Raw genomic sequence first — 26,236 nt, forward strand, 5'->3', positions numbered from 1 at the left:
CGGACTGAGACGTTCAGCCCCGGACAGGAGAAGCGGAAGCTTCTGCAGCAGACGTGATTGATGGCGCCGCCTGGAGGCAGAGGATGGGGGTGTTTCTGGGGGGCGTTGGTCCGTGATGACCAAGTTAACACGCCCACTCAGAACGCTCCTGTTGATTTAGAAATAGCCAACGATGAATTGGAGATTAAAAGATGAAATCGCCTTCCAGTTCTGTTATATTTTATATATATATATATAATTATGTTTATATAATATATACATATATAATAATATACACACATATATAATATAATACAACAAAATTGGAATAATAATGACAATCATTACATTTGCAATTTAACCTTTTAATCTCAAATTCAGTTAAAAAACGTAAAAAATGAAAAATTAAAATTCAAAAAAAAACTTTTTTGAATTTGAATTTTGAAATGTTTGAATTTTTTTTAGATTGGATTAGTTGTTTAATTTTTTTACATTTTTGCTTTTCAAGATTTTAATTGAATTTATTTTTAATTGATTTTAATTTGAATTACATATATATCTATATAAATATCTATATATATAGATATTTATATAGATATTTATATTTATTTATTTTGTTTTTTATTTTCCCCCTTTTTCTTCCAGTTTACTTGGCCAATCACCCCACTCTCCCAGGCCGTTCCGGTCGCTGCTCCACCCCTCTGCTGATCCGGGGAGGGCTGCAGACTACCACATGCCTCCTCCCATACATGTGGAGTCGCCAGCCGCTTCTTTTCACCTGACAGTGAGGAGTTTCACCAGGGGGGACGTAGCGCGTGGAAGGATCCCGCTACTCCCCCTCCCCTCTGAACCAGCGCCCTGACCGACCAGAGGAGGCGCTAGTGCAGCGACCAGGACACATACCCACATCCGGCTCCCCACCCACAGACACGGCCAATTGTGTCTGTAGGGATGCCCGACCAAGCCGGAGGTAACACGGGGATTCGAACCACCACCCGGACGCCCTGTTATTATTATATATTTTGTCAACCATCAAAGAAATGAAACTGCGAATGACAAAAGAAGAAGAAGAAGCAGAAGAAGCAGCAGCATAAGCGGGGTGTGGTGCTCCTCCACACCCCGGTGGTGCTCCTCCACATCCCGGCGTCGGTGCCGCGGACGCCGCGGGGGGAGGAATAAGCAGCACACTACGGCTCCAGGTTAAATTCACCTTTTATTTCAGTTGTTTCCCGGGACCGACATGTTACCGCTCACTGCCAGCATATGTACACTGCAGACACAAACCGCAACACAGGTTCAAGCCCCCACACCAGTCTGATGTGCAAATTAGCCCACAACGCCACACTCCCCACTCTCTCTGTGTGTGTGTGTGTGTGTGTGTGTGTGTGTGTGTGTGTGTGTGTGTGTGTGTGTGTCAGCAGTTATGTCGAGGGTTATCTCTCTCTCTCTCTCTCTTTCGAACACACACTCGTCCTCACACACCGAGGTTAACATGGTTGTGTTATTCACAATATAGTTGTGTTACGCCTGAGTGAGGCAATTCGTGACGCTGACACGCTGGGCCGGCGGGTGTGTTACACACCTCGCCGTGATACCGGGCTGGTGTGTGTGTATATGTGTGTGTGTATGAGTGTATGGTAGTGCGTGTGCGCATGTGTGTGTGTATGAGTGTGTGTGTATGAGTGTGTGTGTGTGTGTATGAGTGTGTATGTGTGTGTGGGGTTGTTTGTGTGTATGTGGGTGTGAGTGTATATGAGTGTGTGTGTGTTTGTATGTGTGTGTGGGGTTGTTTGTGTGTATGTGAGTGTGTGTGTGTGTGTATGAGTGTATGGTAGTGCGTGTGCGCATGTGTGTTTGTGTGTGTGTAGGTGTGTGTGTATATGAGTGTGTGTGTTTGTGTGTGTAGGTGTGTGTGTATATGAGTATGTATGTGTATGTAGGTGTGTGCGGGTTGTTTGTGTGTATGTGAGTGTGAGTGTATATGAGTGTGTGTGTGTTTGTATGTGTGTGTGTGGGGTTTGTGTGTATTTGAGTGTGTGTGTGTATGAGTGTATGGTAGTGCGTGTGCGTATGTGTGTATATATGAGTGTGTGTGTATGAGTGTGTGTGTGTAGGTATGTGTGTATATGAGTGTGTGTGTGTGTGTAGGTGTGTGCGGGTTGTTTGTGTGTATGTGAGTGTATATGAGTGTGTATGTGTGTGTGGGGTTGTTTGTGTGTATATGAGTGTGTGTGTGTGTAGGTGTGTGCGGGTTGTTTGTGTGTATGTGAGTGTATATGAGTGTGTGTGTGTGTTTGTATGTGTGTGTGGGGTTGTTTGTGTGTATATGAGTGTGTGTGTGTATGAGTGTGTGAGTCAGCAGTTATTTCGAGGGTTATCTCTCTCTCTCCCCACACACTCATCCACACACACACACACACACACCAAGGTTAACATAGTTGTGTTTAAGGGGCTTTCACACTGAGTGTGTTGTCCGCCCCCACCTCATTAAACCGCATGTTGTGTGTGTGTGTGTGTGTGTGTGTGTGTGCGCGCGCGCGCGCGTGTCGCGCTGCACGTGAACGTATTTGTGCCGTGCTGATCAAAGCAGAGGCGCAGGAACGACGCACGGCTCGGCGCGTTCGAGGTCAAAGTTCAACCAAGTTAAAAACTTTGCACCCAGACACGCAGTGACTCGATACCCCCGAGTCCAATAGGAACGATGTGAAGGAGACGGCAGGGAACCGGGGGGGGGGAGGGACGGAGGGGGGGGAGGGGCGTCTGATTTTGGCTGTCTCCCAATTTCCCAAACTTTAACACAAAACATTGAAATCAACCCATACGACCCACAGGAGCGTGTCGTCCATTAGCGCCCCTACCGGCGGCAGGAGGTATGCCACAGATACTTTTCGCCCCTGTGCATTGTGGGTTTTTAAAACAAGTTGAGAACAATAGGACGCGTAGTCAGCGCGCTTATACCGCGAGCAAGTGGCTTAAAACGTAACTGTGGGTCGTAATAATAAGCTGCTTGTAGAAACGACTGGTGGGGTCGTTTTTTTTGGGGTGGAGGACGGTCTCACCGAGACACCTGGAGGGGGGGCGACCACCTGGTGGAGGCATTTCGGCAAACGGTGTGGTGATAAAGGTGAGCATGCGGGGTTTGTGGAAAACTGCGGATTAGCAAACTCGCTAATCCGCTAGGTGTCGCTGTGGCGATCCCCAACGGGAACAGCCGAAAGTAGTAGTACTAGTAGTAGAAGTAGTAGTAGAGGAAACTATGACGAATAGACTGGAGACTGTTGTTGCAGGTGTGACCTAGATGTTAAGAGATGGATTTTGTAAAGGAAAACGCGAATATTTGAGCCTTCCTGTTCCGGTTATTGTTGTGTTCTTTCACAAGGAGCAAAGAGCATCGTGATGATGATGATGATGATGATGATGATGATGATGACGATGAGTAACCACGACTGATGTGAAAGCCCCCATTTTACCCCGCCCCCCCCCCGGTCCCCGGATCATAACTTTTTATGTGTTTGTATGCTGCAAGGACGCCTGGAGGGACTTGCATCACACGCGTGACATGAAACGCTGCTGAGAGGCACGCTGCGCTCTCCTGCGCCACCTCCCACCCCGGTGTGAAGGGCACTTCAGAAAGGCAGCTGGGCCGTCAGGTGTTCAGAGGAAAAGTGAGGGGTGGGGGTGGGGAGAGAGGGAGGGAGAGGGAGGATAAGACGAGCCCAGCTAGTCTTTGAATAGCAGGTGCACGGCTGCCCTTTATTCCTGGCCTGAATGTGGATCAGGATCAGAGACGGTCTCCTCACCTCACCTCCTGCAGCAGCAGCAGCAGCTCGCACCGGAGGAGGAGAATCACTTTTTCATTTGGAGACATTCAATACCGGGCTGGATTTGTGTGTGTGTGTGTGTGTGTGTGTGTGTGTGTGTGTGTGTGTGTGTGTGTGTGTGTGTGTGTGTGTGTGTGTGTGCGTGTGTGCGTGCGCGCTGGAGGCGGGTGTAGCTGGAGCACTGAAGCGTCCCCGTCTGTCTCTCAGTCCGTATCTCCAGACCAGCAGCTCCCGGCCCTGCGACGCCCACCGGGTGTGGGACGCGTCCCGCGCCGGACTCTCATCGAACCGGGTCTGTCAGAACAGACGCGGTAGGTTCGATCGCGTCCGCCGAGGTTCATCTGAGGAAGCCGACGTTGCCGAGACGCGACTGGGCAGAGCTGTCGGTAACGAAGGCAGCGGAGACAACGAGGCCACACCCACCGGATGCTTGAGTCTCGCGCAGTAATGCGTGTGAGGAGGAACCCTCCTGTAAGGCGGCGCAGTAGGCTGCGCAGTAGGCTCTTATGAACGCCTTCAGCTTTTTCCGCCTGGCGCCAACACTTTCCCTCCAACAATGATTCAGCCTAATTATATGACTTGAACGACCGAGGCGGTCATTCTGACCGTTGTAACTTTGTGAGGAAAAAAAGAAAGCTCCTGACCTGCCGCTCCCTGAATGGTCCTTAAATTGCACATATTTGCGTTAAAATGAGTTTTCGATCAAGTGCACAGAAAAGACCTACCTAAAACGACCACGAGCGGTCAAAATGACCGCGCGCAATTTGTGCGTCATGTCACTATTCATGACGTGTGTCGTCGCGTCATTTCCTTCGCGACGTTCCCTGCGCTGCCCTAGAAACACGGTAGAGGCTAGTTCCCATCGATGCGGAGAACGGAAATGGAGCGGAGAACGGTCAACTGAGCATGCGCGAAATGCCTCTACCGCGCCTCCACACGCCCCGCGTAGCATCCAGGCGGTAGGATTCTAGGAAGACCCGCCCTTAGTCTGCGTCTGATTGGCTAACTTTAACCCTAACCCCGCCCTAACCCTAATCTTAACCTACCCAAACAACGGAGGCAACGAGTACTCGCGCATGCTCAGTTGACCGTTCTCTGCGTCGATGGGAAGTAGCCTCTACGCTAGAAACACACTAGCGTCCTCCAGTGCAGAGAAATAGTCTAAACTTGAGTTCTGATTATTGCCAACATGTCTGGTTACAGACGCCGGTACAGACGCACCATGACTGCCGACGACGCGTTGCAGTATTTACAGGCGTTGGATTGCGGTGATTTTAATTTTTTTGAAAAATAGTTTTAAAGTTGTTAAAATGTTGATTTCGGCGTCAGTTAGTTTGATAACAGACATACTAACACACGCAATGCATTAATATATCCACCGGGTGTTTATCTTGACAGAATATAGAGTTTGAAACCGTGAGCGGTCATTTTGACCGCCCGTGGCTGTTCTAGTTCCGGTCGTTGTTTGGGACTGTTCCAATATTTATTTTCAGTTCTTTTTTTTTACATGTCGCCTTTTATAGGCCTCGTGACGTTTGTTGGATTAGCGATATGTGTTTTCCGTTTTGTTTTTCAGGTAACATTTTCACTTTTTCAACTTTGCTATTCAAATTCGACCGTGTCTCTCTGAAGTTTAAATTGTGTAAAAACAGTATTATAGTTGTTAAAACGTTAATTTGGGTGTCAGTCGTTTCCCAACAGACATACTAACATATGCAATGCATTAATATCGCAATTGGGTATTTATCTTGACAGGCTATCGAGTTTAAAAACCGGCGGTCATTTTGACCGCCCGTGGTCGTTTTAGGTAGGAGTGAAACCAGGTTGGGTCGTGGTTAGATTTAGGGTTAAGGCTGCGTTGGAGGGTAAATGTCGCTACCCAGCACGTTTCTATACAGATGTGGAAGGGTGCCTTGCACATCCTGAATAGCGCGGAAATGATGAGGCAATTAATTGATTAGTCGATGAACAGAAAAGGATTCGATTACGAATTTGGTAGTCGATTAAACGTTCGAGTCATACATCAAGTGAAAATACTAAACGTTTGTTGGTTGCAATTTTATGAATTCTAAGATTTGCCTGCCCTCCTCTGATTTATATCATCGTTATGAAACTCACGGGGGGTTTTTGCCGTTGGTTAGATTAAGTAAACAGTTTAAGAAACCACTCTGGAAACGTAAGATGGGCGTTCATCAGTATTTTCGACTTTTAACAGACTAAATGATTAGTTAGCTGAAAAAATAACCAAAACGTAAGTGGAAAAATAATCAATAGATTAATTGATCGTGATAATGATCATTAGTTGCGGCCCTGATCCTAAATCAACGTTTTGGCAGAAACGTCCCTATATGACGTCATTTGATGAGAATGGGCTCTGTGCGTCGTGCCTGTATCACGTGACTTGGTCTCAAAAATGGATTTATCGACGCAGCATCTGTATCCTCCACCACCTCCACCGCTGCTGCTCTAACACATCCTCTAGTGTCTCGACAACCTCGCCTCCTCGTATCGGTCTCCAGAGCTGTGATTGTCCTTCCCGCTCTTTCGGACATTTGTGCTGTACACCATTTTGAAATCGCCTTCACCGAGAAGGAGGCCAGATCCGATCTCCCAAAAGATCAGTGTGATTGACTCGCGGGACTAGGGCGGTCGGGCTCTCCTTCAGCGAACAGTGTATACGGGGCGGGGGCGGGGGTGGGGGGGGGGAGGCACTAATATGGCTGCCGATCTGTTAGGGGTTATAGCGCCTTCTGCTGAAACCTCAGCGGCCACGCTCTTTCTACGAAGGGCCGCGGGTTCAGGGTCTGCAGGGAGACCGGCGAGAGGGGGTCAAGCGGGGCTGGGTGGAGCGCAGGGGAGGGAGGGAGGAGGGGGAGAGGAGGCGGGTGGGACAGCAGGATGGAGGGGAACAGGGAGGAGATTGACAAGGCGGAGAGGTGGGAGTGGTGTGGGAGAGAGGGGTGGGGCGAGGATAGCGGGTGAGAGAGGTGGGCCGGGTGCAGGTGGAGGGCGGAGGCGGAGGCGGTGGGGGATACGTGGTGTAGGATGACGTGATGGAGACTGGGGATTGGCGGGGAGGGAAGGGGAGGGGGGAGGTCTGGGAGTCCTTGTGGGATGGGCTGAGCGTAGGGCTCCTGTGGGGTCACGAGTGTAGCGGTGGGGGTCAGATGGAGGGTGTGCATCTGTGTGTGTGTCTGTGTGTGCGACGGATGTCTGTGCATGTGTGTGTGAGTGGTGTGTGTGTGTGCCTGCGGAGGGGGTGTGTATTGCTCCTCTATGATGCGTTGGGTCTCTATCTGTGAGGTGTAGGTCCACACGCCCGGGTATATCGTCTCTTCGTGCACGTCTTCAACCGGCGGTGTCTGCTCTAAAACCTTCTGCATGTGCAACCACGCCTGCTCCTGGAGGAGGCGGTACTTATCCATCTCCTCCGGCCTGAAGCTGATTGGTGGAGCTCTCTCCCCATCTGTCTGTTTGTCGTCAGCTCTGAGCCGTGATTGGCTGAGAGAGGGCAAGCAGCCGGGGTGTGAGACAACCACATCCCAAGGATACTGCCGATCGTCCTTGGCCGCTCCGGCGACGGCTCTGCCTCCCTTAACCTCCCCTTCTCTCTCTCCGTCTCGCTCCTCGCCCTTTTCTTCCGGTTCTTTTCTCTTCCTCGCCCTCCTCTGGATCGCAGGGAGTTTCCCTATCAGAGGGAGGTGCAACGTCCTGCCTGCTTTCTGTGGAGGAGTGTCACATGGCAGCTCCACTGAAGGAGGTCTTCCTGAGCTGGCGGCGTCGGGAGTGGAGCGACAAGGCTTTGGGTCGGAGGGTTTGGGTGGACGTGGTCGTAGAGGGTCCACGCCCATGCCGGGGAGCGAATGAGATGGGGAGGCCACTGGCGTTTTCTTTGGGCTGGCCTCCCTGCCGGGTGGGGAGTGAGCGAGGAAAATGGAGGTTAGGGTGGAGGAGGCGGATGAGAGGCTGCATAGCTTCTTCTTCCTCTTCTTCCGTGGAGGAGGAGGACGAAGAGGAGGCGGAGCTGGAGGGGAAAGTTGTCCTCTTTCATTTCGATGATGAGCGCCAGATGGAGGCCTGCGGGAGTTGACCGTCAGCCCATCCGCAGTGAGGCGCGAACGGGTGCTGCTCCTGCTCCACTCCCCGCTCAGCTCGGACAGGCCAGTGCTGCTGCTGGGGCTGCAGGACCCTCGGCCGGCCCGGGTACCGTACACGCCGCGGGGGCTGTTGGCCCGCCGGCTTGTCCACCACTCGGGGCTTGAGCGTCTGCCCGCTGTCCACCTCCACACATAGCTGGGGCTGTCCCGGCCATCCCCGGAGCCCGACGTGGACCCCCGTCGCCCCCCGCCATCCTCCCAACTGTCATTGCTCCCCCATGTCCATCTGTCCAGACTACACCTCTCCCAGTCCACATCCTCCGAACTCTGCCGTCTGCTTCTCCTGCTCCAGCACCGCGGACTCGGGCTGAACCTGGCCACCTGCTCCACCACCTCCCCCGGTCTGCTTCTAGACCCCCACCCTGACCACGGCCATCCCCCTCTCAACCACTCCCACCGCTCTGCGTCTAGAATCGGGCCTCCTCTCCTCCGCCTCCTCCTCCCTGCCTCCTCCTCCTCCTCCTCCTCCCAGGCCTCGCCAAGCCTCGAACCTTTCCCCTCGCGGCGAACGCGTTTCCTGTCCCCGCAGAGAAGCTTTCTCTTTCTCGCCGGGCTGCCAACGCCGCTGTTGTCAGGGTAACGGCAGTCGACGGAACTCCCGGGGTGGCCATGGTGACCTCGCTGCCCCCAAAACAACTTCGAGTTCAATCCCGGAGAGGGCGAGGGGAAGCGAGGCTGCCAGGGGGAAACCGGCACGTCTCCGTCTATCATCGCCTCCCTCGCCGCGTCTCCGTCGGCTGTCTGTCGGCCGACGCGGGAGCAGGTCTGGCACCGCGCTGCCCGCGCCCCGCCTGCCGGCGACAGCCACGGCAGGCGGGCGTCCCCATGAGGCGCCGTCCTCCTGACAGAGACGGATACCGACCCAGCCTCGCATCTTCCCAGGAGACAGCCCCCACCGGCTGCCCGCCTCCTACGCCTCCTCCTCTTCCTCCTCTTTCTCCTCCCCCCGCCCTCCCTCTCCCCCGCCCTCCTCTTTCCCGGCGTCCCCCGCCCTCCCTTGCCTCTCGCGTCGGCGCCGGCCGGGGCGGACACCGCGGAGACGACGCTCCTCACTTTGCACCTGGCCGCCCGCCGCTGGTTTGACGCCTCCCCGGCCCGCTTGTCTTTCTCAACACGTTCTCCTCCCCGCTTGCGCGACACTCCTGAGACGCCCGCACGGGGCCGGCACGCCGCCTCGCTGCCACACTCGCACCTGGACGGGCTGTCGCTAGCACTTTGTGTGCTGGGCCGGGTGACAGACTCTAATTTACAGCTCAGGGCAGTGACGGCTCGTTCCCCGATCCCTCTCACCCCCCGCGACCCGCCTCCCCGAGGATTCTGGGAGTTTGTGTCAGAGCCGTCACCGTGAGCACGGTCGAACGGATGGCGGGCTGCCCCCTCGCTCTCCTCCGCACCCGCCCCGCGCTCTCCTCTTCCCTGCCCTACGCCCGGCGATGAATGGCTTCCCCTCTGTGGAAACAGGTGCGAGTCTTCCTCCCTCCTCGCCTGTGCGTTCTCCTCCGGCTCCTCCTCCGCGTTTGTTCTCGCCTCGTCCGCTGTCGGTTCTACAAAGAACAGAGTCTCCGGTGTCAGAATAGCTTGCACGTGTGAGCCGGACTCCTCCGAGGGAGCGAGCAATCGGTTCTGGTTCGGGTCCCGCGGAACCTCGGAGGTTTCGCCCGGGCGGTTCGCAGATGGCAGTGGGGGTCTCGCTGGCGGGGGGCTACGGCAGCACGGGTTGCAGCTGTAGGAGAGGCGCGGCTCACACCTGGTGAACTTCAGCGACCCGACGGGCCATCTCAGACTGGCCGAGCCGTCCTTGCCCAGCACGCACACGTACCCCCCTCCCTCCCCCGCCCCCCGCCCTTCCCGCTCCCTGTGCCGCTCTTCGTGGTCAGCGTGAGTGCAGCCGGGCATGTGCACTCCCGCGGGGTCCGGATCCGCCGTCCGCGCGGTCCCCTGGGTTCGCGGCGGGGATAAGGGCGCAAAGTCCGTCTGATGTGCCTCATAACGAGGCGACGGAAAGGAAATGGAGCGTCCTTTCATCTCGTCTCTTTTCTCTCTCTTCCCTTCCTCTGGAGCAGCCTTGGCGCCGGGAGTAGGCTGTGAACCTCCTGGCCCGGTATCATCAGAGCCCGGCCGAGGCTTCTCCTCCACACTCGCACTGTGCGTTTTCGCTCTCCTTGCCTCTCCGGCCCCGATCTCCTCATCTATGTCCTCCATTATTCCCTTTCTTCTCTCTCTCATCCGCTGCTTCTTCTCTCTCTCCTCCTCCTCGGCATCGGAGAAGACGGAGGCGGACGGCTCCAGCTTGGGCCCCCTGCGGGAGAAGCAGAAGGACACCCCCGGCCTCCCTCCTCTGCTCCCCTGTCTGGGGAGAGGCGGCTCGGCGTCTGAGCCAAGGCGTGACCGGGGATTTGCGGCGGGAGGCTCCGCGTAGGAGGCCGAACGTGGGGCTGGAGAGGCTCCTTCAGGACAGATAGGCGGGGGGAGCCAGGATGGACTCCTGGGGCAAGGAGGCGTGGGATGGCGATACGGAGGCTGGCGTGGCTCTTTTTGCTGGCTGACGAGGGCAGTCGTCTTGGCCTGGGGAGGTCTCTGGCTGAGTCTGGAGGATTCGGGTCCGTCTCCGGGGTCACTTTTTTGCGGGTCGCCATGTCTCCCCTGCTGTCGTCTCTCAGTCTGGTCGGTCCTGATCAGGCCTCTCAGACCGCAAGTCCTCCCCGGGATTCTGCTGCAGAAGACGACAGAAAACATACATAAATGATTTTTTTTAAAAGAACATTTAGTTCCAATCTGTTCTCTAAACTCAGTTTCAGTTTGCTTAAAGAAGAAAAAAAGGTCAAATTTTTTTCAAGCCGGGTTTTATTTTTGTGACATTTGTCATCATTCCCATCGATCGTCGTAGTATTTTGCGTATCTGCCCCGTTCTGGAGGTTTTTTGGAGGTGAGCCCAGACCGGCACTCTGCCCCGCGATGACGTCATCAGGACAAACTTAACACGCAGCTTCCTTTTACCTCAGACAAGCCCGGCTTATCTAAACCTCTTACTTGCGAGTTACACTTACTCGCTGAAATTGGAAGTATAATTGTTTAATTAAGTACTGGATCTGTAATTAGCTGAAAGAGCTGCCGTGCTTAACCCGTTATGTACCTATTGTGAGGTTTGGATCTTCCACGCGAGGCGGACGAATGTGGCCGGAAACAAGTTTTGCGTGCGTGCAGAATAGATACGGTAGCTCACACAGGAAGTTGTAGTTCTGGTATTTTTTGTTTTGGGGGGGGGGGGGGGGGTCTTGTTCTCCCAGTTGCACTTGGCCAATTGCCCCACTCTGCTCCACCCCCTCTGCCGACCCGGGGAGGGCTGCAGACTACCACATGCCTCCTCCCATGCATGTGGAGTCGCCAGCCGCTTCTTTTCACCTGACAGTGAGGAGTTTCACCCGGGGGACCTAGCATTAGGGAGGATCACGCTATTCCCCCCACCCCGAACAGGCGCCCCGGCCGACCAGAGGAGGCGCTAGTGCAGCAGCCAGGACACGCACCCACATCCGGCTTCCCACTCGCAGACGCGGCCATTTGTGTCTGTAGGGTAACACGGGGATTCGAACCGGGATCCCCGTGTTGGCAGGCAACGGAATAGACCGCTACGCCACCCGGACGCCCTGTAGTTATATTTGTATTTAATGAAAGTATTTTACTTTTCATTTCGGCTGATGAATTTAAAATGTCAGTTTGGTTTTCACTTGCAAATAAGTGGTTTAGATTAACTGGACTTTTCATCCCTCCATCCATTCATCCATCCCTCCATCCATCCATTATCCAAACCGCTTATCCTGCTCTCAGGGTCGCAGGGAAGCTGGAGCCTATCCCAGCAGTAATTGGGTGGCAGGCGGGGAGACACCCTGGACAGGCCATCACACAGGGCCCACACACACACACACACACCTAGGGGCAATTTAGTGTGGCCGAGTCACCTGACCCACATGTCTTTGGACTGTGGGAGGAAACCCACGCAGACTCAGGGAGAACATGCAAACTCCACACAAGGCCTACTATACGGCCTATGAGAGAGAAAATACCAGAGTACAAAATATATTCAAATCTTTCCTGTAAGATAACCTAAACTAGCAGCTGAAGTGATTTGCCAAGCAATGCTGGGAGAAAAGAAGCAGAAATCTGAGCTGAATCAGCTGAAACAACTGAAGGACACTGCTGCTTTACTGCAAATCCGGGAGGGAGGCGTGTAAGAGTGGCCGAGCTGAAAGCTGAAGCCACCCAGAGAAGCTGAAGAAGCTGAAATCTCAACTGCACTTGCTGAACCCCCCCCCCCCCCAAATTAGCTGGACTGGTCCCAGGTAAATTAACTGGACTGGTCCCAGGTATATTAACTGGACTGGTCCCAGATAAATTAACTGGACTGGCCCCAGGTAAATTAACTGGACTGGTCCCAGGTATATTAACTGGACTTGTCTCAGGTAAATTAACTGGACTGGTCTCAGGTAAATTAACTGGACTGGTCCCAGGTAAATTAACTGGACTGGTCCCAGGTAAATTAACTGGACTTGTCCCAGGCAAATCAGCTGGACTGGTCCCAGGTATATTAACTGGACTTGTCCCAGGTAAATTAGCTGGACTGGTCCCAGGTATATTAACTGGACTTGTCCCAGGTAAATTAGCTGGACTGGTCCCAGGTATATTAACTGGACTTGTCCCAGGTAAATTAGCTGGACTGGTCCCAGGTATATTAACTGGACTTGTCCCAGGTAAATTAGCTGGACTGGTCCCAGGTATATTAACTGGACTTGTCCCAGGTATATTAACTGGACGGGTGCCAGGTATATTAACTGGACTTGTCCCAGGTATACTAACTGGACTTGTCCCAGGTAAATTAACTGGACTGGTCCCAGGTAAATTAACTGGACTTGTCCTTGGTATATTAACTGGACTGGTGCCAGGTATACTAACTGGACTTGTCCGAGGTATATTAACTGGACTTGTCTCAAGTAAATTAACTGGACTTGTCTCAGGTAAATTAACTGGACTTGTCCCAGGTATATTAACTGGACTGGTCCCAGGTATATTAACTGGACTTGTCCCAGGTAAATTAACTGGACTGGTCCCAGGTAAATTAACTGGACTTGTCCCAGGTATATTAACTGGACTGGTCCCAGGTAACTTAACTGGACTGGTCCCAAGTAAATTAACTGGACTTGTCTCAGGTAAATTAACTGGACTGGTGCCAGGTATATTAACTGGACTTGTCTCAGGTAAACTAACTGGACTTGTCCCAGGTATATTAACTGGACTGGTCCCAGGTATATTAACTGGACTTGTCTCAGGTAAATTAACTGGACTGGTCCCAGGTAACCTAACTGGACTGGTCCCAGGTAAATTAACTGGGCTGGTCCCAGGTAAACTGAACCCGTGTGTGAGTTTGTCCTGCTGAGGTCGTGAAGCAGCGTGTCGATCCAAGGGTCAAGGGTCAAGGTTCAGAGGTTTATCTGTCACTTGTACTTCATGGACAAGCACAATTAGCAGTGAAGTGATTTTTTTTGGCAACTCCAAAACTGTGCAACAAGAGAAATGAACAACAACAATAATAAAATGAGAATAAAATAGAAATACAATTCAATTTAAATAGTTACGAATACCTGGGGAGTGTAATACACACCTGTCCGCTCACTAGCGGACAGGTGTGTATTACACTCCCCAGGTATTCGTAACTATTTAAATCTTAAACCTCTCTTTGCACACCTGTATTATAACAGTGGTGCTGCTCTGGGGAGAGAGGCTGCTCGCTCAAGCTGAGCAGCCTCTCTCCCCCTCTCCCCCCAATGGTACTTGTGCCACTGTAATAATACAGGTGTATTAGTACAGTGGTACTGCTCGCTCTCTCCCCCCTGTATTATTAACTCCAACCTCTCTTTGCACACCTGTATTATTACAGTGTAATAACACAGGTGTGCAAAGAGACCGGATGAGGAGAGGGTAGAGTGTCTGAGGCAGAGGGGTAAAGTGGCAGTAGTATTACAGATGTAAGCGTCATTGTTGTGTTGTGTTACATTGCGTTGCGTTGCGTTGTGTTGTTTTGTGTGTCCTTGTGGTCCGGGGGAGTTTTCTTGAACCGATAGCACACACACACACACACACACACACACATTTGTTTTTCTGTGCTTGTGGCGACCCCTCATTGACTACATTCATTCCCTAACCCTGACCTTACCCATTATAACTACATGCCTAACCTTAACCCTTACCCTAACCTTAACCTTAACCCTTACCCTAACCTTAACCTTATCCAACCTTACCCTAACCTTAACCCTTACCCCTAACCGTACCTTAACCCTTACCCTAACCTTAACCCTTACCCTTACTAACCCTTATCCTAACCTAACCTTAACCCTACCTAACCTTAACCCTTATCCTAACCTAACCCTAACCTTAACCTTAACCCTACCCTAACCTTACCCTTACCCTAACCTTAACCCTTATCCCTAACCTTAACCTTACCCTAACCTTACCCCTTACCCTTACCCCTAACCTAACCTTACCCTAACCTTAACCCTTACCCTTACCCTAACCTTAACCCTTATCCTAACCTTAACCTTACCCTATACCTTACCCTAACCTCAACCCTTACCCTAACCCTTACCCTAACCTTACCCTAACTGTAACCTTATCCTTACCCTAACCGTAACCGTAACCCTTACCCCTAACCTTACCCTAACTGTAACCGTAACCGTAACCTTAACCCTTACCCTAACCTTAACCCTTACCCTAACCTTATCCTAACCTTAACCCTTATCCTAACCTTACTCTTACCCTAACCTTAACACTTACCCTAACCTTAAACCTTACCCTAACCGTAACCCTTACCCTTACCTTACTCTAACCCTAATTCTCATCTTAACCCTAAACCCATGTCCTGACCCTAAATAGACCCTCAAAGAAGCGAGGGACCGGCCAAAATCTCCTCACTTTGCAGAAATGCTCTCACTCAGTCTTATGGTTAATAACTCAAACTGGTCCTCACAAATACAGCTGAACAAGAACACACACACACACACACACACACACACACACACACACACACACACACACACACACACACACACACACACACACACACGGTATACATTATCACACTTTGCATTATGGGAAGAGCCACTCGTACGTCCTCAGCAATAAAAATTAAAACAAACAGTTGAGTGAGAAGGCCCGCGGCCATCAAAACCACGGCATGAAATTGCCGTTCATAGCGGCGCAATTTGCATGACATAATCCCCTGATTACGGCAGAACATGCTTCATTGCTCGTAATTGCAGAGAAGTTGATGATAAAGTGTTATGTTTTATTTCTTTATGCCCACTGCTTTGATTGCATTAGCCGTGTGACGCCAGAGGCAGATACGAAGCTGTGAATGAGCCGCTCCGACTCTTGCTCTGAGCTGTTGTTCTGCTCCTTTTGTTGCCACTGTTGAAGAAGTGATGAAGGAACTTTTCTCCTCCATCTCAAACACCGCACAGAACAACTGACACATTCCCCCGCTCTCCCCCTCTGTCTCCCTCTCTCTCTCGCTGTCTCCCTCTCTCTCTTTCTGTCTCTATCTCTGTCTCTCTGTCTCCCTCTCTCTCTCTGTCTCCCTCTCTCTCTCTTTCTCTCTCTTTCTGTCTCTATCTCTGTCTCCCTCTCTCTATCTTTCTCTCTCTCTCTCTCTCTCTCTCTCTCTCTCTCTCTCTCTCTCTCTCTCTCTCTCTCTCTCTCTCTCTCTGTCTCTCTCTCTCTCTCTCTCTCTCTCTCTCTCTCTCTCTCTCTCTCTCTCTTCTCTCTCTCTCTCTCTCTCTATCTTCTCTCTCTCTCTTCTCTCTCTCTCTCTCTCTCTCTCTCTGTCTCTCTCTCTCTCTGTCTCTGTCTCTCTCTTTCTGTCTCTCTCTCTGTCTCTCTCTTGCTCTCTCTCTCTCTGTCGCTGTCTCCCTCTGTCACTCTGTCTCTGTCTATCCCTGTCTCTCTGTCTCTCTCTTGCTCTCTCTGTCACTGTCTCCCTCTGTCTCTCTTTCTGTCTCTGTCTATCCCTGTCTCTCTGTCTCTCTCTTGCTCTCTCTGTCACTGTCTCCCTCTGTCTCTCTTTCTGTCTCTCTCTTGCGCTCTCTCTCTCTGTCGCTGTCTCCCTCTGTCTCTCTTTCTGTCTCTCTCTTGCGCTCTCTCTCTCTGTCGCTGTCTCCCTCTGTCTCTCTTTCTGTCTCTGTCTCTCCCCCTCTCTCTCCCTCTGTCTCTATTTCTGTCTCTGTCTCTCCCCCTCCTCTCTTGTCTCCCTCTGTCTCTCTTTCTGTCCTTATCTCTCTCTCTGTCTCTCTCTTGCTCTCTCTGTCACTGTCTCCCTCTGTCTCTCTTTCTGTCTCTCTGTCTCTCTCTCTGCTGCGCTGTCTCCCTCTGTCTCTCTGCCCCCCCCTCTCTCTGTCTCCCTCTGTCTCTCTGTCTCCCCCCCCCTCTCCCTGTCTCCCTCTGTCTCTCGGTCTCTCTCTTGCTCTCTCTGTCTCCCTCTCTCGCTCTCTCTCTTTCTGTCTCTGTCTCCCTCTCTCGCTTTCTCTCTGTCTGTCTCTCTCTGTCTCCTCCCTCTCTCTGTCAGTCTGTCCGTCCCTCTCTCTCGCTTACTGTGTGTGTGTGTGTGTGGGCTAGAGCTTGTCTTCATGTTATATTCACTTCACCTGTGACCTATGTGGGACGGCTGAGTGCTCTCACATCTGTGGACACGGCCGTCAACTTCCGGCAACAGTGACTTGATGTGACACTCTCTAACCTCCCCGGACCTCTCCCGCCTCTAGGTGTCGTTACCAAACACCCGCACACGCACGGCGCTCCACTCACCGCTGGGCCTCCTGCTGCAGCTGAGCCAGGTGGTGCAGGCGTCCTCAGCGCGCGCTCTCCTGCTTGCGCTGGTCCTTCCACGACTTCGAGGCCACGTTGCGAAGGCGAACTCCCTGTGCTTGAGCTCCTTCAGCCTCTTCAGAGGGAGGAGAGAGAGAGGGAGAGAGAGAGAAAGCGGCGGAGGAGGACATGAACGAGGTAGAGAAAGAAGAGAAGAGAGAGAGAGAGACAGGGGGAGAGAGAGAGGCGGTGGTAACAAGATGATAGGAGAGAGAGGGGGGTGGGGGTTGAGTGAGGGAGAAGATGAAGAGGGAGGGGGAACAGATGAGGGATGAGCGAGAGAGGTAGAGCGTGAGGAACGGTGACAGTGAAGGAGAGAGAGAGACGAGAGAGAGAGAGAAGAGGGAGAGAGAGAGAGGGACAAAGTGACAAAGATAAAGACAGAGACAGAGTGACAAAGAAGAGAGTGACGGAGAAAGAGAGAAAGATATTTATACATTTAGAGAGAGATGATGTGACAGAGCGAGAGAGATGCACAGTGACAGAGGGAGAGAGAATGATACGAAGTGACAAAGAGATAAAGATAGAGAGAGAGAGAGAGAGAGAGAGAGAGAGAGAGAGAGAGAGAGAGAGAGAGAGAGAGAGAGAGAGACAGAAGGAGAGAGACAGAAGGAGAGAGACAGAAGGAGAGAGACAGAAGGAGAGAGAAAAGGAGAGATTAGCTTTAGGCAGCTCACTACTGGCAGCTGTCCTGCAGCCTGCACACGTCGGTCGGTGTTGCGCGTGCTGACGCGCCCGTCCAATCAGCTGGGCTGAGGAGCAGTCGAACCCGGATGCGGAGCTGCGGAGGAGCGGGTTAATGACCGCGCCCCGGCTTGCACGTCTCCGTCTGGGCCCTCTGCCGCGAGCCCGGTCTCACCAGTCCGCGCACAAATAGCACGACGTTACACGTTCACGCTGCGTGCTTATGCGTACGCCAAAATCAAGTTGTGCGTGCAGATGATGCGCCAGTCCTTTCCGTTAACTCCTGTGGCGCGCCGATGCGGCCCCAATACCACGCATCACCTTGAACGGTCGTGACGTCACCAGCGAGGCTCAGTTCGCCCAGTTCACCTGACGCGCGGACCTCCACCAGCAGGTAAGCAGGGGGGACCATCTTTTCCGTAATTACATCATGGTATTAACGGTAGTATTTCAGTTATTTTATTAACCCTGACCCTGACCCTGATCCTGACCCTGATCCTAACTCTGATCCTGACCCTGACCCTGATCCTGACCCTGACCCTGATCCTGACCCTGACCCTGATCCTGACCCTGACCCTGATCCTAACCCTGACCCCTAACCCTGGGATGTGGATGCCCGCGCTTCTTGTGAAATGGGCGAACTGAGCCTCGCTGGTGACGTCATGATCGTGCAAGGTGATGCGCGGTGTTTGGACGCATCAGCTCTCCACAGAAGTTGAGGGACCGGCGTATCAGCTGCACGCAAAGCTGGATTTTGGCGCATGCGTAGCACGCAAAGTGTAGCATCGCGTTGTCTGCGCGCAGACCTGGTGAGACCTTACCGCAGGAAGCCTTTCTGAAGGGGCGCCCCGAACGGGGTTTTCAAGGAACCTCGGCTCTAATGGCTGTGAGTGCCGAGCCGCAGCGGACCAGACGAGTTGATTTGTTGACATGGAAATTGCCCGTCGCCACGTGCCGCTGATGAGTGGGAAAACAACTAATCAGAGGAGACGTGTCAATGGCTGGTGATGTCACTGAGGGGAATATTGTTCCGGTCTTCGTGTGTGTGTGTGTGTGTGTGGGTGTGCATGGGTGCGTGTGTGCTGTATTCCTGTACACACACGTACGTGCGCACAAAAACACACACGGAAACGCGCACGCGCACGCGCGCACTCACATAGACACACCTGTCTGTTCGAGACGAAACAACTCTTCCTGCAGTTCTCTCTGTCAAGTGAGGCGTGCACACGTCTCTCTCCCTCCCTCCCCTCGCTCTCTCTCTCTCCCCCCCTCCCTTCTCTCTCTCTCTCTCTCTCTTGCTCTCTCTCCTTTCTCCGTGTGTGTGTGCGTGCGTGCGTGTGTGAGTATGTCTATGTCTAAAACCATCTGTCTGTAGCCGTGGGTGCTCCAGTCCTCACAGGAAAACAATGATTCATGCCTCCCTTTCTCCGCTTTCCTTTTTTGGGACACACTTTAATCCTTCCTTTATCCATGTTTGGCAGGTGTGTGCGTGCGGTGCACGCTCTTACGCACGCGCGCGCGCGCGCACGAAAGAGGAACCGAGAAATTTGGGAATAGCTGCATTAGTAGTGTGCATCAGCCTGCCTCCTATCTTTCCTCTGATCCTCCCCTCTCCCGCTTTTGCAGGGCGCTTTAGCCTCCTCAATGCGCGCGTTTCCACCCCCTGGTTTGAATCCAGGAGTGTTTGTCCTCCTTTTTGTGCGTGTGTACATCTATAGAAGGATCTGCTGCAGGTTCGGCTGAGACAAGGTTACACCACTTGGATTTCTGGTTTGTTGTTGCTTTTCGATCCAGCAAATACCTCTTTCACTTATCCTTATCGCACACGTACACACGCGCACGCGCATGCGCAGACACACAAAGGCACACGTTCACGCATCAGATTAGCTTCGCAGACATCAAATCTATTTATGCTCGCTCTCTCTCAGACACAGATGCCATGCAGGAGCTGACAGTCGTCAGGTTAATCTCTGCTGAGTCTTACACAAGCGGGTGTCTTTTTACATTATCGTTGGATGCCAAACATCCCCACTGTCAGCTCGCGCGGAGACCGCTTTAAGAGGATTCTGACGGAGCGGCACTTTGCGGGGTTTGTTTCGCTCGAGTGCACGATGTTAGCGCATATAGATAGGTAAGGCGCGCGTGCGCCCCACGCGCGTGCGTACGCATGTCTGCTGGCGTACTATAAGGAATTGTTGAGGGTGCTTTGATGCCAAACTCGTTCTGCAGGAAATATTAATCGCACTCATGCAGACCGGCATACATAATGAAGCGGTCCTGGACCAAAGCAGACGCGGCAGTAACGGCGGAAAAAAAAAGATCAAATTGGGACGATACCAGAATTTATCTACTCCGGCTGTCCATGCAGAGGGAGAGCGAGAGAGAGAGGAGAGGAGGCGAGGGGAGAGAGAGCGAGGAAGAGAGAGAGAGAGAGCGAGGGAGGGAGGGAGAGAGCGAGGAAGAGAGGGAGAGAGAGAGAGGAGAGAGAGAGAGGAGAAAGAGGAGAGAGAGAGAGCGAGGAAGAGAGGGGAGAGCGAGAGAGAGAGAGAGAGAGAGAGAGAGAGAGAGAGAGGAGAGGGAGGGAGAGAGCGAGAGAGAGAGAGAGGGAGGGAGGGATGAGAGCGAGGAAGAGGGAGAGAGAGAGGGAGAAAGAGCGAGAGGGAGGGACGAGAGCGAGGAAGAGAGGGAGAGAGAGAGAGAGGGAGGAGAAGAGAGATGGAGAGGAGGAGAGCGAGGAAGAGAGAGAGAGAGAGAGAGAGCGAGGGAGGGAGGGAGAGAGAGGAGAAGAGCGAGGGGGGAGGGAGAGAGCGAGGAAGAGAGAGGGGGGGGAGGGGCTATAGTAGCACCATGGACCGCTCCAAGCCCATGCCTGTTCTCTGGTTGTGTCCGAAATCGAGTGTATCTGATATCCTCACCGTGTTGGTGTTGTTCACATGACGTCATAATTAATGTTGCTCCAGCACCATCATTGCAATGGACCAGTCACGCTGTTGTGCCTTCGAGACCCGGGGGGGGGGGGGTAAGGTTGTGGGTTAGCCCTGAGTTAGCTATAGCTTAAGGTTAGCTATTGGTTCGGGTTAGGTTGAGGTCTAGGTTATGTTAGGTTAGCTTGATATTTTTCTGGTCCCCCCCCCCCCGTGCTGCCAAGGCATGACGTCACAACAACATGACTGATCCGTTCCGGCGACGGTCCCTGGAGCAACATTAATTATGGTGTCGTGGCCTCAACACCAACACGGCGATATCAGCTCGTGCCCAAAATCGCATACTGCCATAGTACTTAGTACACCAAAGTAGTGCTTTAGTATATCTGAAACCACAGTGGGAATTAAATAGCATTCAGAAAATATTTATCCCACAATGCATTGCTGCATCACAACAATGACCAACAACGATGCAGGGTGACGCAAAACCAACCGACAGAATGACGAAACATTTACATGTAAGGAGTGCTTTTCACTATGCTAAGCAGACAGTCGTTGAAATCCAAATTTATTTTTATGCTTTAAAAATAGACACGGGTCACCAAAAAAAGGTCGCTACGCACTAAAACATGGCATAAACGGGGGTGAAGTATGCATATGCATGTTTATAATAAGTAGTAAGAGCTGTGTCCCACATTCCCGGCACAAAGTCAAACACGTTTTCGGTGGGTGTTGGACTCCGGCAAGGTTGTCCCCTTGTCTCCGATTGTGTTTGTGATAGTCATGGACAGGACCTCGAGGCGCAGCCAAGGCGAGGAGTGTGTCCCCTTTTGGGAACCTCCGAACTGCATCTCTGCTCTTCTGCGGATGATGTGGTTTTGTTGGCTTCTCATCAGAACGTGACCTCCAGCGCGCACTGGGACGGTTTGCAGCTGAGTGTGAAATGGCCCGGATGAGAGTCGGCACCTCCAAGTCTGAGGCCATGGTTCTCCACCGGGAAATGGTGGGTTGCTCCTCTGGGTTGGGGATGAGTTGTTGCCTCAAGTAAAGGAGTTCGAGTATCTCGGGGTCTTGTTCACGAGTGAGGGTAGGGTGGAGCGGGGAGATTGACAGGCGGATTGGTGCAGCATCAGCAGTAATGTGGTCGTTGTACTGGACCATTGTGGTGAAGAAGGAGCTGAACCGGAAGGCAAAGCTCTCAATTTACCTGTCAATCTTCGTTCCAACCCTCACCTATGGTCATGAGCTTTGGGTAGTGACCGAAAGGGTGAGATCACGGATACAAGCGGGCTGACATGAGTTTCCTCCGTAGGGTGTCTGGGCTCAGCCTTATAGGGTGAGGAGCTCAGACATCTGGAGGGAGCTCGGAGTAGAACCGCTGCTCCTTCGCGCCGAAGGAGCAAGTTGAGGTGGTTCGGGCATCTGATTAGGGATGCCTCCTGGGCGCCTTCCTTTCCAGGCACGGCCAACTGGGAGGAGACCCCGGGGTAGACCCAGAACTCGCTGGAGGGACTACATGTCCAGTCTGGCCTGGGAACACCTTGGGATCCCCCAGAGGAGCTGGAGGGCGTTGCTGGGGAGAGGGAGGTCTGGAGTGCCCTACTTAGCTTGAATGCATGTTTATAATAACAATAACAGTGTTCTAACTAAAGTGAAAGGAGTATCTATCTATCTATGTACGTATCTATCTATCTGTCTGTCTGTCTCCTGTCTGTCTGTCTGTCTGTCTGTCTGTCTGTCTGCAACCCTTCATCAGATCGACACTAGCTGGCGGGTTGCGTCGTGGGTCTGGGACAATTCATGTTTGTTCATGCTGCCACCCGTCCCTTGAAATACGGACTCGTCCTGTACTTCAGCAGGAAACGATGCGTTCCTTGCTGAACTGATACGGAGTGTGATTTGTTCCGTATTCTCCGGGGCAGGCCCCAAGTCCAACCAACCACAGAAGTGTGTCCATATTTCTTCCTTCTCCATCACCTGAAACCTGCGGTGGTTTGCCAGGGAGTTTCCCCGGAGTACCAGGGCCACATGTGCCCAAGTTCTACAACTACGTTTATTATTAAATCAAATAATATAATTTTGTCAAGAAATAAGAGTACATTGCACATTTGTACAACAGTATATGGTTCATGTTCATTGACTGCATGGTGTGTGTTGTGTGTTTGCCAGTAAAGCTCTTAACTGAGACGTGACGTAGCTACATTGTGTATGACTGACAGGTCTACTGAGCCGTACTGTATGTTTCCCTTTACATGATCCTTTAGAGCCTGCCACATTCTCAACTAGCACCACGTCTGTGTGCATCCGTGAGGTGGGGTGGTGGGGTCCAGGGGGGGGTGGGACAGGTTTAATGTCCCTTATTGGGTTCCGTGTATCTTATTTGTCCTAGCTAGAGGAGACAACCCTCCTGACGGGCTGCCAGAAGTCTCTGTGGCTCCGTCTGTTGCTCTGGCCTGCGTGCGGGGCGACCAGACGCCAACAAACCACATGCGGGACAAAAGGTGGTGTTTGTGAGGGACAATGATGGGACACGTATGGACATGACCTGTACTTTGATATGGAAGCCACATGATACTGATACTGTCATGATACTGATATCTTTTTTTTTTCATATTTGGCATCGAGGTAATCCAAAAGTAACGAAAAGTAACCAGATTACTTTAATACTGTGATACTTACAATAAGTTTACTGAATACATTTTTTTCAACAAGTAATTTGCAATTGTAACAGAACAAACTTATAAATGGTAAATGGACTGCCAAGTGCTCTACAGTGTGTGCCTCACATTCACCCCTTCACACACATTCACACACACTGCCATGCAAGACGCCAACTTGCTCATCAGGAGCAGTTAGGGGGGTTCAGTGTCTTGCTCATGGCATTTCGACACGCTCTCTGGAGGAGCCGGGGATCGAATCGGCGACCTTCCAATTACTAGACGACCCGCTCTACCTCCTGAGCCATGCCGCCCTATTATGAAGTAACCCTCCCCGCCCTGCTCCCCAACGCCGAGGAAGGAGGGGATACATATGAGCAGGGAGCCATGGGACGTCAGGGATCAGGAGCATTTAGTTGTCATTTCATTCCATGCACCTGCGCACAGGAAATGAAACGAATGTCTGGAGTCCCCGCAGCCCAGAGCAGTGCAACACACAAGACAAAAACACATATCCAAACTACAAGAACACACATATCTACAAAAGAAGCTACAAAACACACACTATAGCCAACATATATATATATATATATATATAAAAAGAGATTCACTGTCCAAGAGAGCGAACGCCAGGATGACTGTCTGAGCTGCGGTCTGCATGAGCTAGCAGTTGGCTTAGCCTGCCCCGCTTCCACATCCTGTCAGACCACCCCTCGGTGTTGTTGGAACTACCAGTCTGCATGGCTAGCAGTTAGTTTAGCCTGCCCCGCTTCACGTCCTGTCAGACCACCCTCGGTGTTGTTGGAACTACCGGTCTGCATGGACTAGCAGTTAGCTTAGCCTGCCCCACTTCCACTGTCCTGTCAGACCACCCTCGGTGTTGTTGGAACTACCGGTCTGCATGGACTAGCAGTTAGCTTAGCCTGCCCCACTTCCGCGTCCTGTCAGACCACCCTCGGTGTTGTTGGAACTACCGGTCTGCATGGACTAGCAGTTAGCTTAGCTGCCCCACTTCCACGTCCTGTCAGACCACCCTCGGTGTTGTTGGAACTACCGGTCTGCATGGACTAGCAGTTAGCTTAGCCTGCCCCCCGCTTCCGCGTCCTGTCAGACCGCCCTCGGTGTTTCCTTCACGAGGAACAGCTCCAGGCAGGGCCGTGGTTCCTGGGCCCACCGGAGCACAGCACCAGACCAGGCTCCCTTAGCCAATCCAATGGCAGATCTCCCAACAAGACGCCTTCGACACACCTCCCCGCACTCCACACGACGACGACGCCAAAAAACACAGTCAAGGCCAGGCGAGGCCGCCGCCAGACCGCCCTCGGGCTCATCGGAACTGCCGGTCTGCATGAGTTAGCAGTTAGCTTAGCCTGCCCCGCTTCCGCGTCCTGTCAGACCGCACCCTCGGCGTTTCCTCTTCTGACGCAGCTCCAGGCAGGGCCGTGGTCCCTGGGCCCGCAGGATGCAGCAGACCACGCTCTCCCAGCCGATCCAGCTCAGCTCACCCAGCCATCAAACCAAGACAAAACAAACTGAGATGCAGACGTGGACAAAGACGCTGCATGGACGGTACTGGGTGAGGCCGCAGCAAACGTGAATTCGCGCCGCCATCTTCCCACACACGTGTGTGTGTGTGTGTGTGTGTGTGTGTGTGTGTGTGTGTGTGTGATGGAGGGGTTTGCATGCCCACAGGGTGCTTGGTCTTGTATTTAAGGGCAGTGGGACGCTTCTGGACCGGCGTGTTTGTGTAACCAAGTAATGCTGATGAAGAGCGGCGTCCAGACGTGTTCATGAGCCTGAATGGAAGACGCGGAGCGGAGACGGTGAACGATAGCAGCCGCCATCAACACACGCCATCTCCAGCTCCCATCGCCTCGGCTGTCTGTTCTGGAGGCGGTGTCGTGGCGTGTGCGTGGTGTGTGTGCGTGTGTGCGTGTCGCTGTATTGCCTGGTGGCTGCAGTCAGCACAGTTTGTGCGGCAGCTGTTTCAGAGCACCTCTGGCGAAGAGAAAACATTAACACTGGCTGCAGTTGCTGCAGCTCGTTGCGGGGAACAGCGACGGCAAGGCGGAGGGCTCCTTTAATGCGTATTTCATGTTGCCCTGCGTGGATGTTAGAGGAGGAGGAGGGGGGGGACAGTTCGGCTCGCCCGAGAGATATGTTTGTGGACGAGCGTGCGCGTGGGCAGTGCGCGTGCACGTCTTTGTTTCCTCACACGTGAGGGCAGTGTGGGTGTATGTGTTGTTTGGCGTTTGTGTGTCTCTGCAAGTTTTGGCGCATGTGTGTAAAACGTGTGTGTGTGTGTGTGTGTACACGGGGGGGTATATTATCTTTTGTGCCATGTGTAATGTGTTATGTGTGTGTGTTATGCATGTGTGTGTATTATGCGTGTGTGTCTGTGTTATGCACGTGTGTGTGTGTATTATGCATGTGTGTATGTGTGTGTGTTTGTGTTATGCACGTGTGTGTGTATTATGCGTGTGTGTATGTGTGTGTGTGTTTGTGTTATGCACGTGTGTGTGTATTATACATGTGTGTGTGTTTGTGTTATGCATGTGTGTGTGTGTTATGCATGTGTGTGTATTATGCGTGTGTGTCTGTGTTATGCACGTGTGTGTATGTGTTTGTGTTATGCACGCGTGTGTGTATTATGCATGTGTGTGCATGTGTGTGTGTGTTTGTGTTATGCATTATGTGTGTGTGTTATGCATGTGTGTGTATTATGCTGTGTGTGTCTGTGTTATGCACGTGTGTGTGTATTATGCTGTGTGTGTGTGTATGTGTGTGTCTGTGTTATGCACGTGTGTGTATTATAGCATGTGCGTGTATGTGTGTGTGTGTATGTGTGTGCGTGTGTTTGTGTTATGCATGTGTGTGTGTGTGTATATGCATTGTGTGTGTATGTGTGTGTGTGTTTGTGTTATGCATGTGTGTGTGTATTATGCATGTGTGTGTGTTATGCATGTGTGTGTGTATGCATGTGTGTGTTATTATGTATGTGTGTGTATTATGCGTGTGTGTGTGTGTGTGTGCGCGTGTGTGTGTTGTCATCACTAGCGTCAGTGGTGGGTCGAGTGAGCCGGGCCTTGTTAGACCGGGTTAGACAG

General features: G+C 52.3%; 1 protein-coding gene across 1 annotated transcript in view; it reads right to left on the reverse strand.

Moving 5' to 3' along the window:
- Positions 1 to 6,538: 6,538 nt before the first annotated feature.
- LOC130118582 (G patch domain-containing protein 8) overlaps positions 6,539 to 26,236 on the reverse strand; it is a 48,707-nt gene continuing 29,009 nt past the window's right edge. Inside the window, 6 exon segments of the mRNA XM_056287024.1 lie at positions 6,539 to 6,934; positions 7,049 to 7,706; positions 7,878 to 8,319; positions 8,449 to 10,670; positions 16,772 to 16,908; positions 16,911 to 16,940. Of these exon segments, the coding sequence (XP_056142999.1) occupies positions 6,539 to 6,934; positions 7,049 to 7,706; positions 7,878 to 8,319; positions 8,449 to 10,670; positions 16,772 to 16,908; positions 16,911 to 16,940 (3,885 nt within the window).

This window comes from Lampris incognitus, chromosome 9, assembly GCF_029633865.1.
Source record: "Lampris incognitus isolate fLamInc1 chromosome 9, fLamInc1.hap2, whole genome shotgun sequence".
Lineage (NCBI taxonomy): Eukaryota > Metazoa > Chordata > Actinopteri > Lampriformes > Lampridae > Lampris > Lampris incognitus.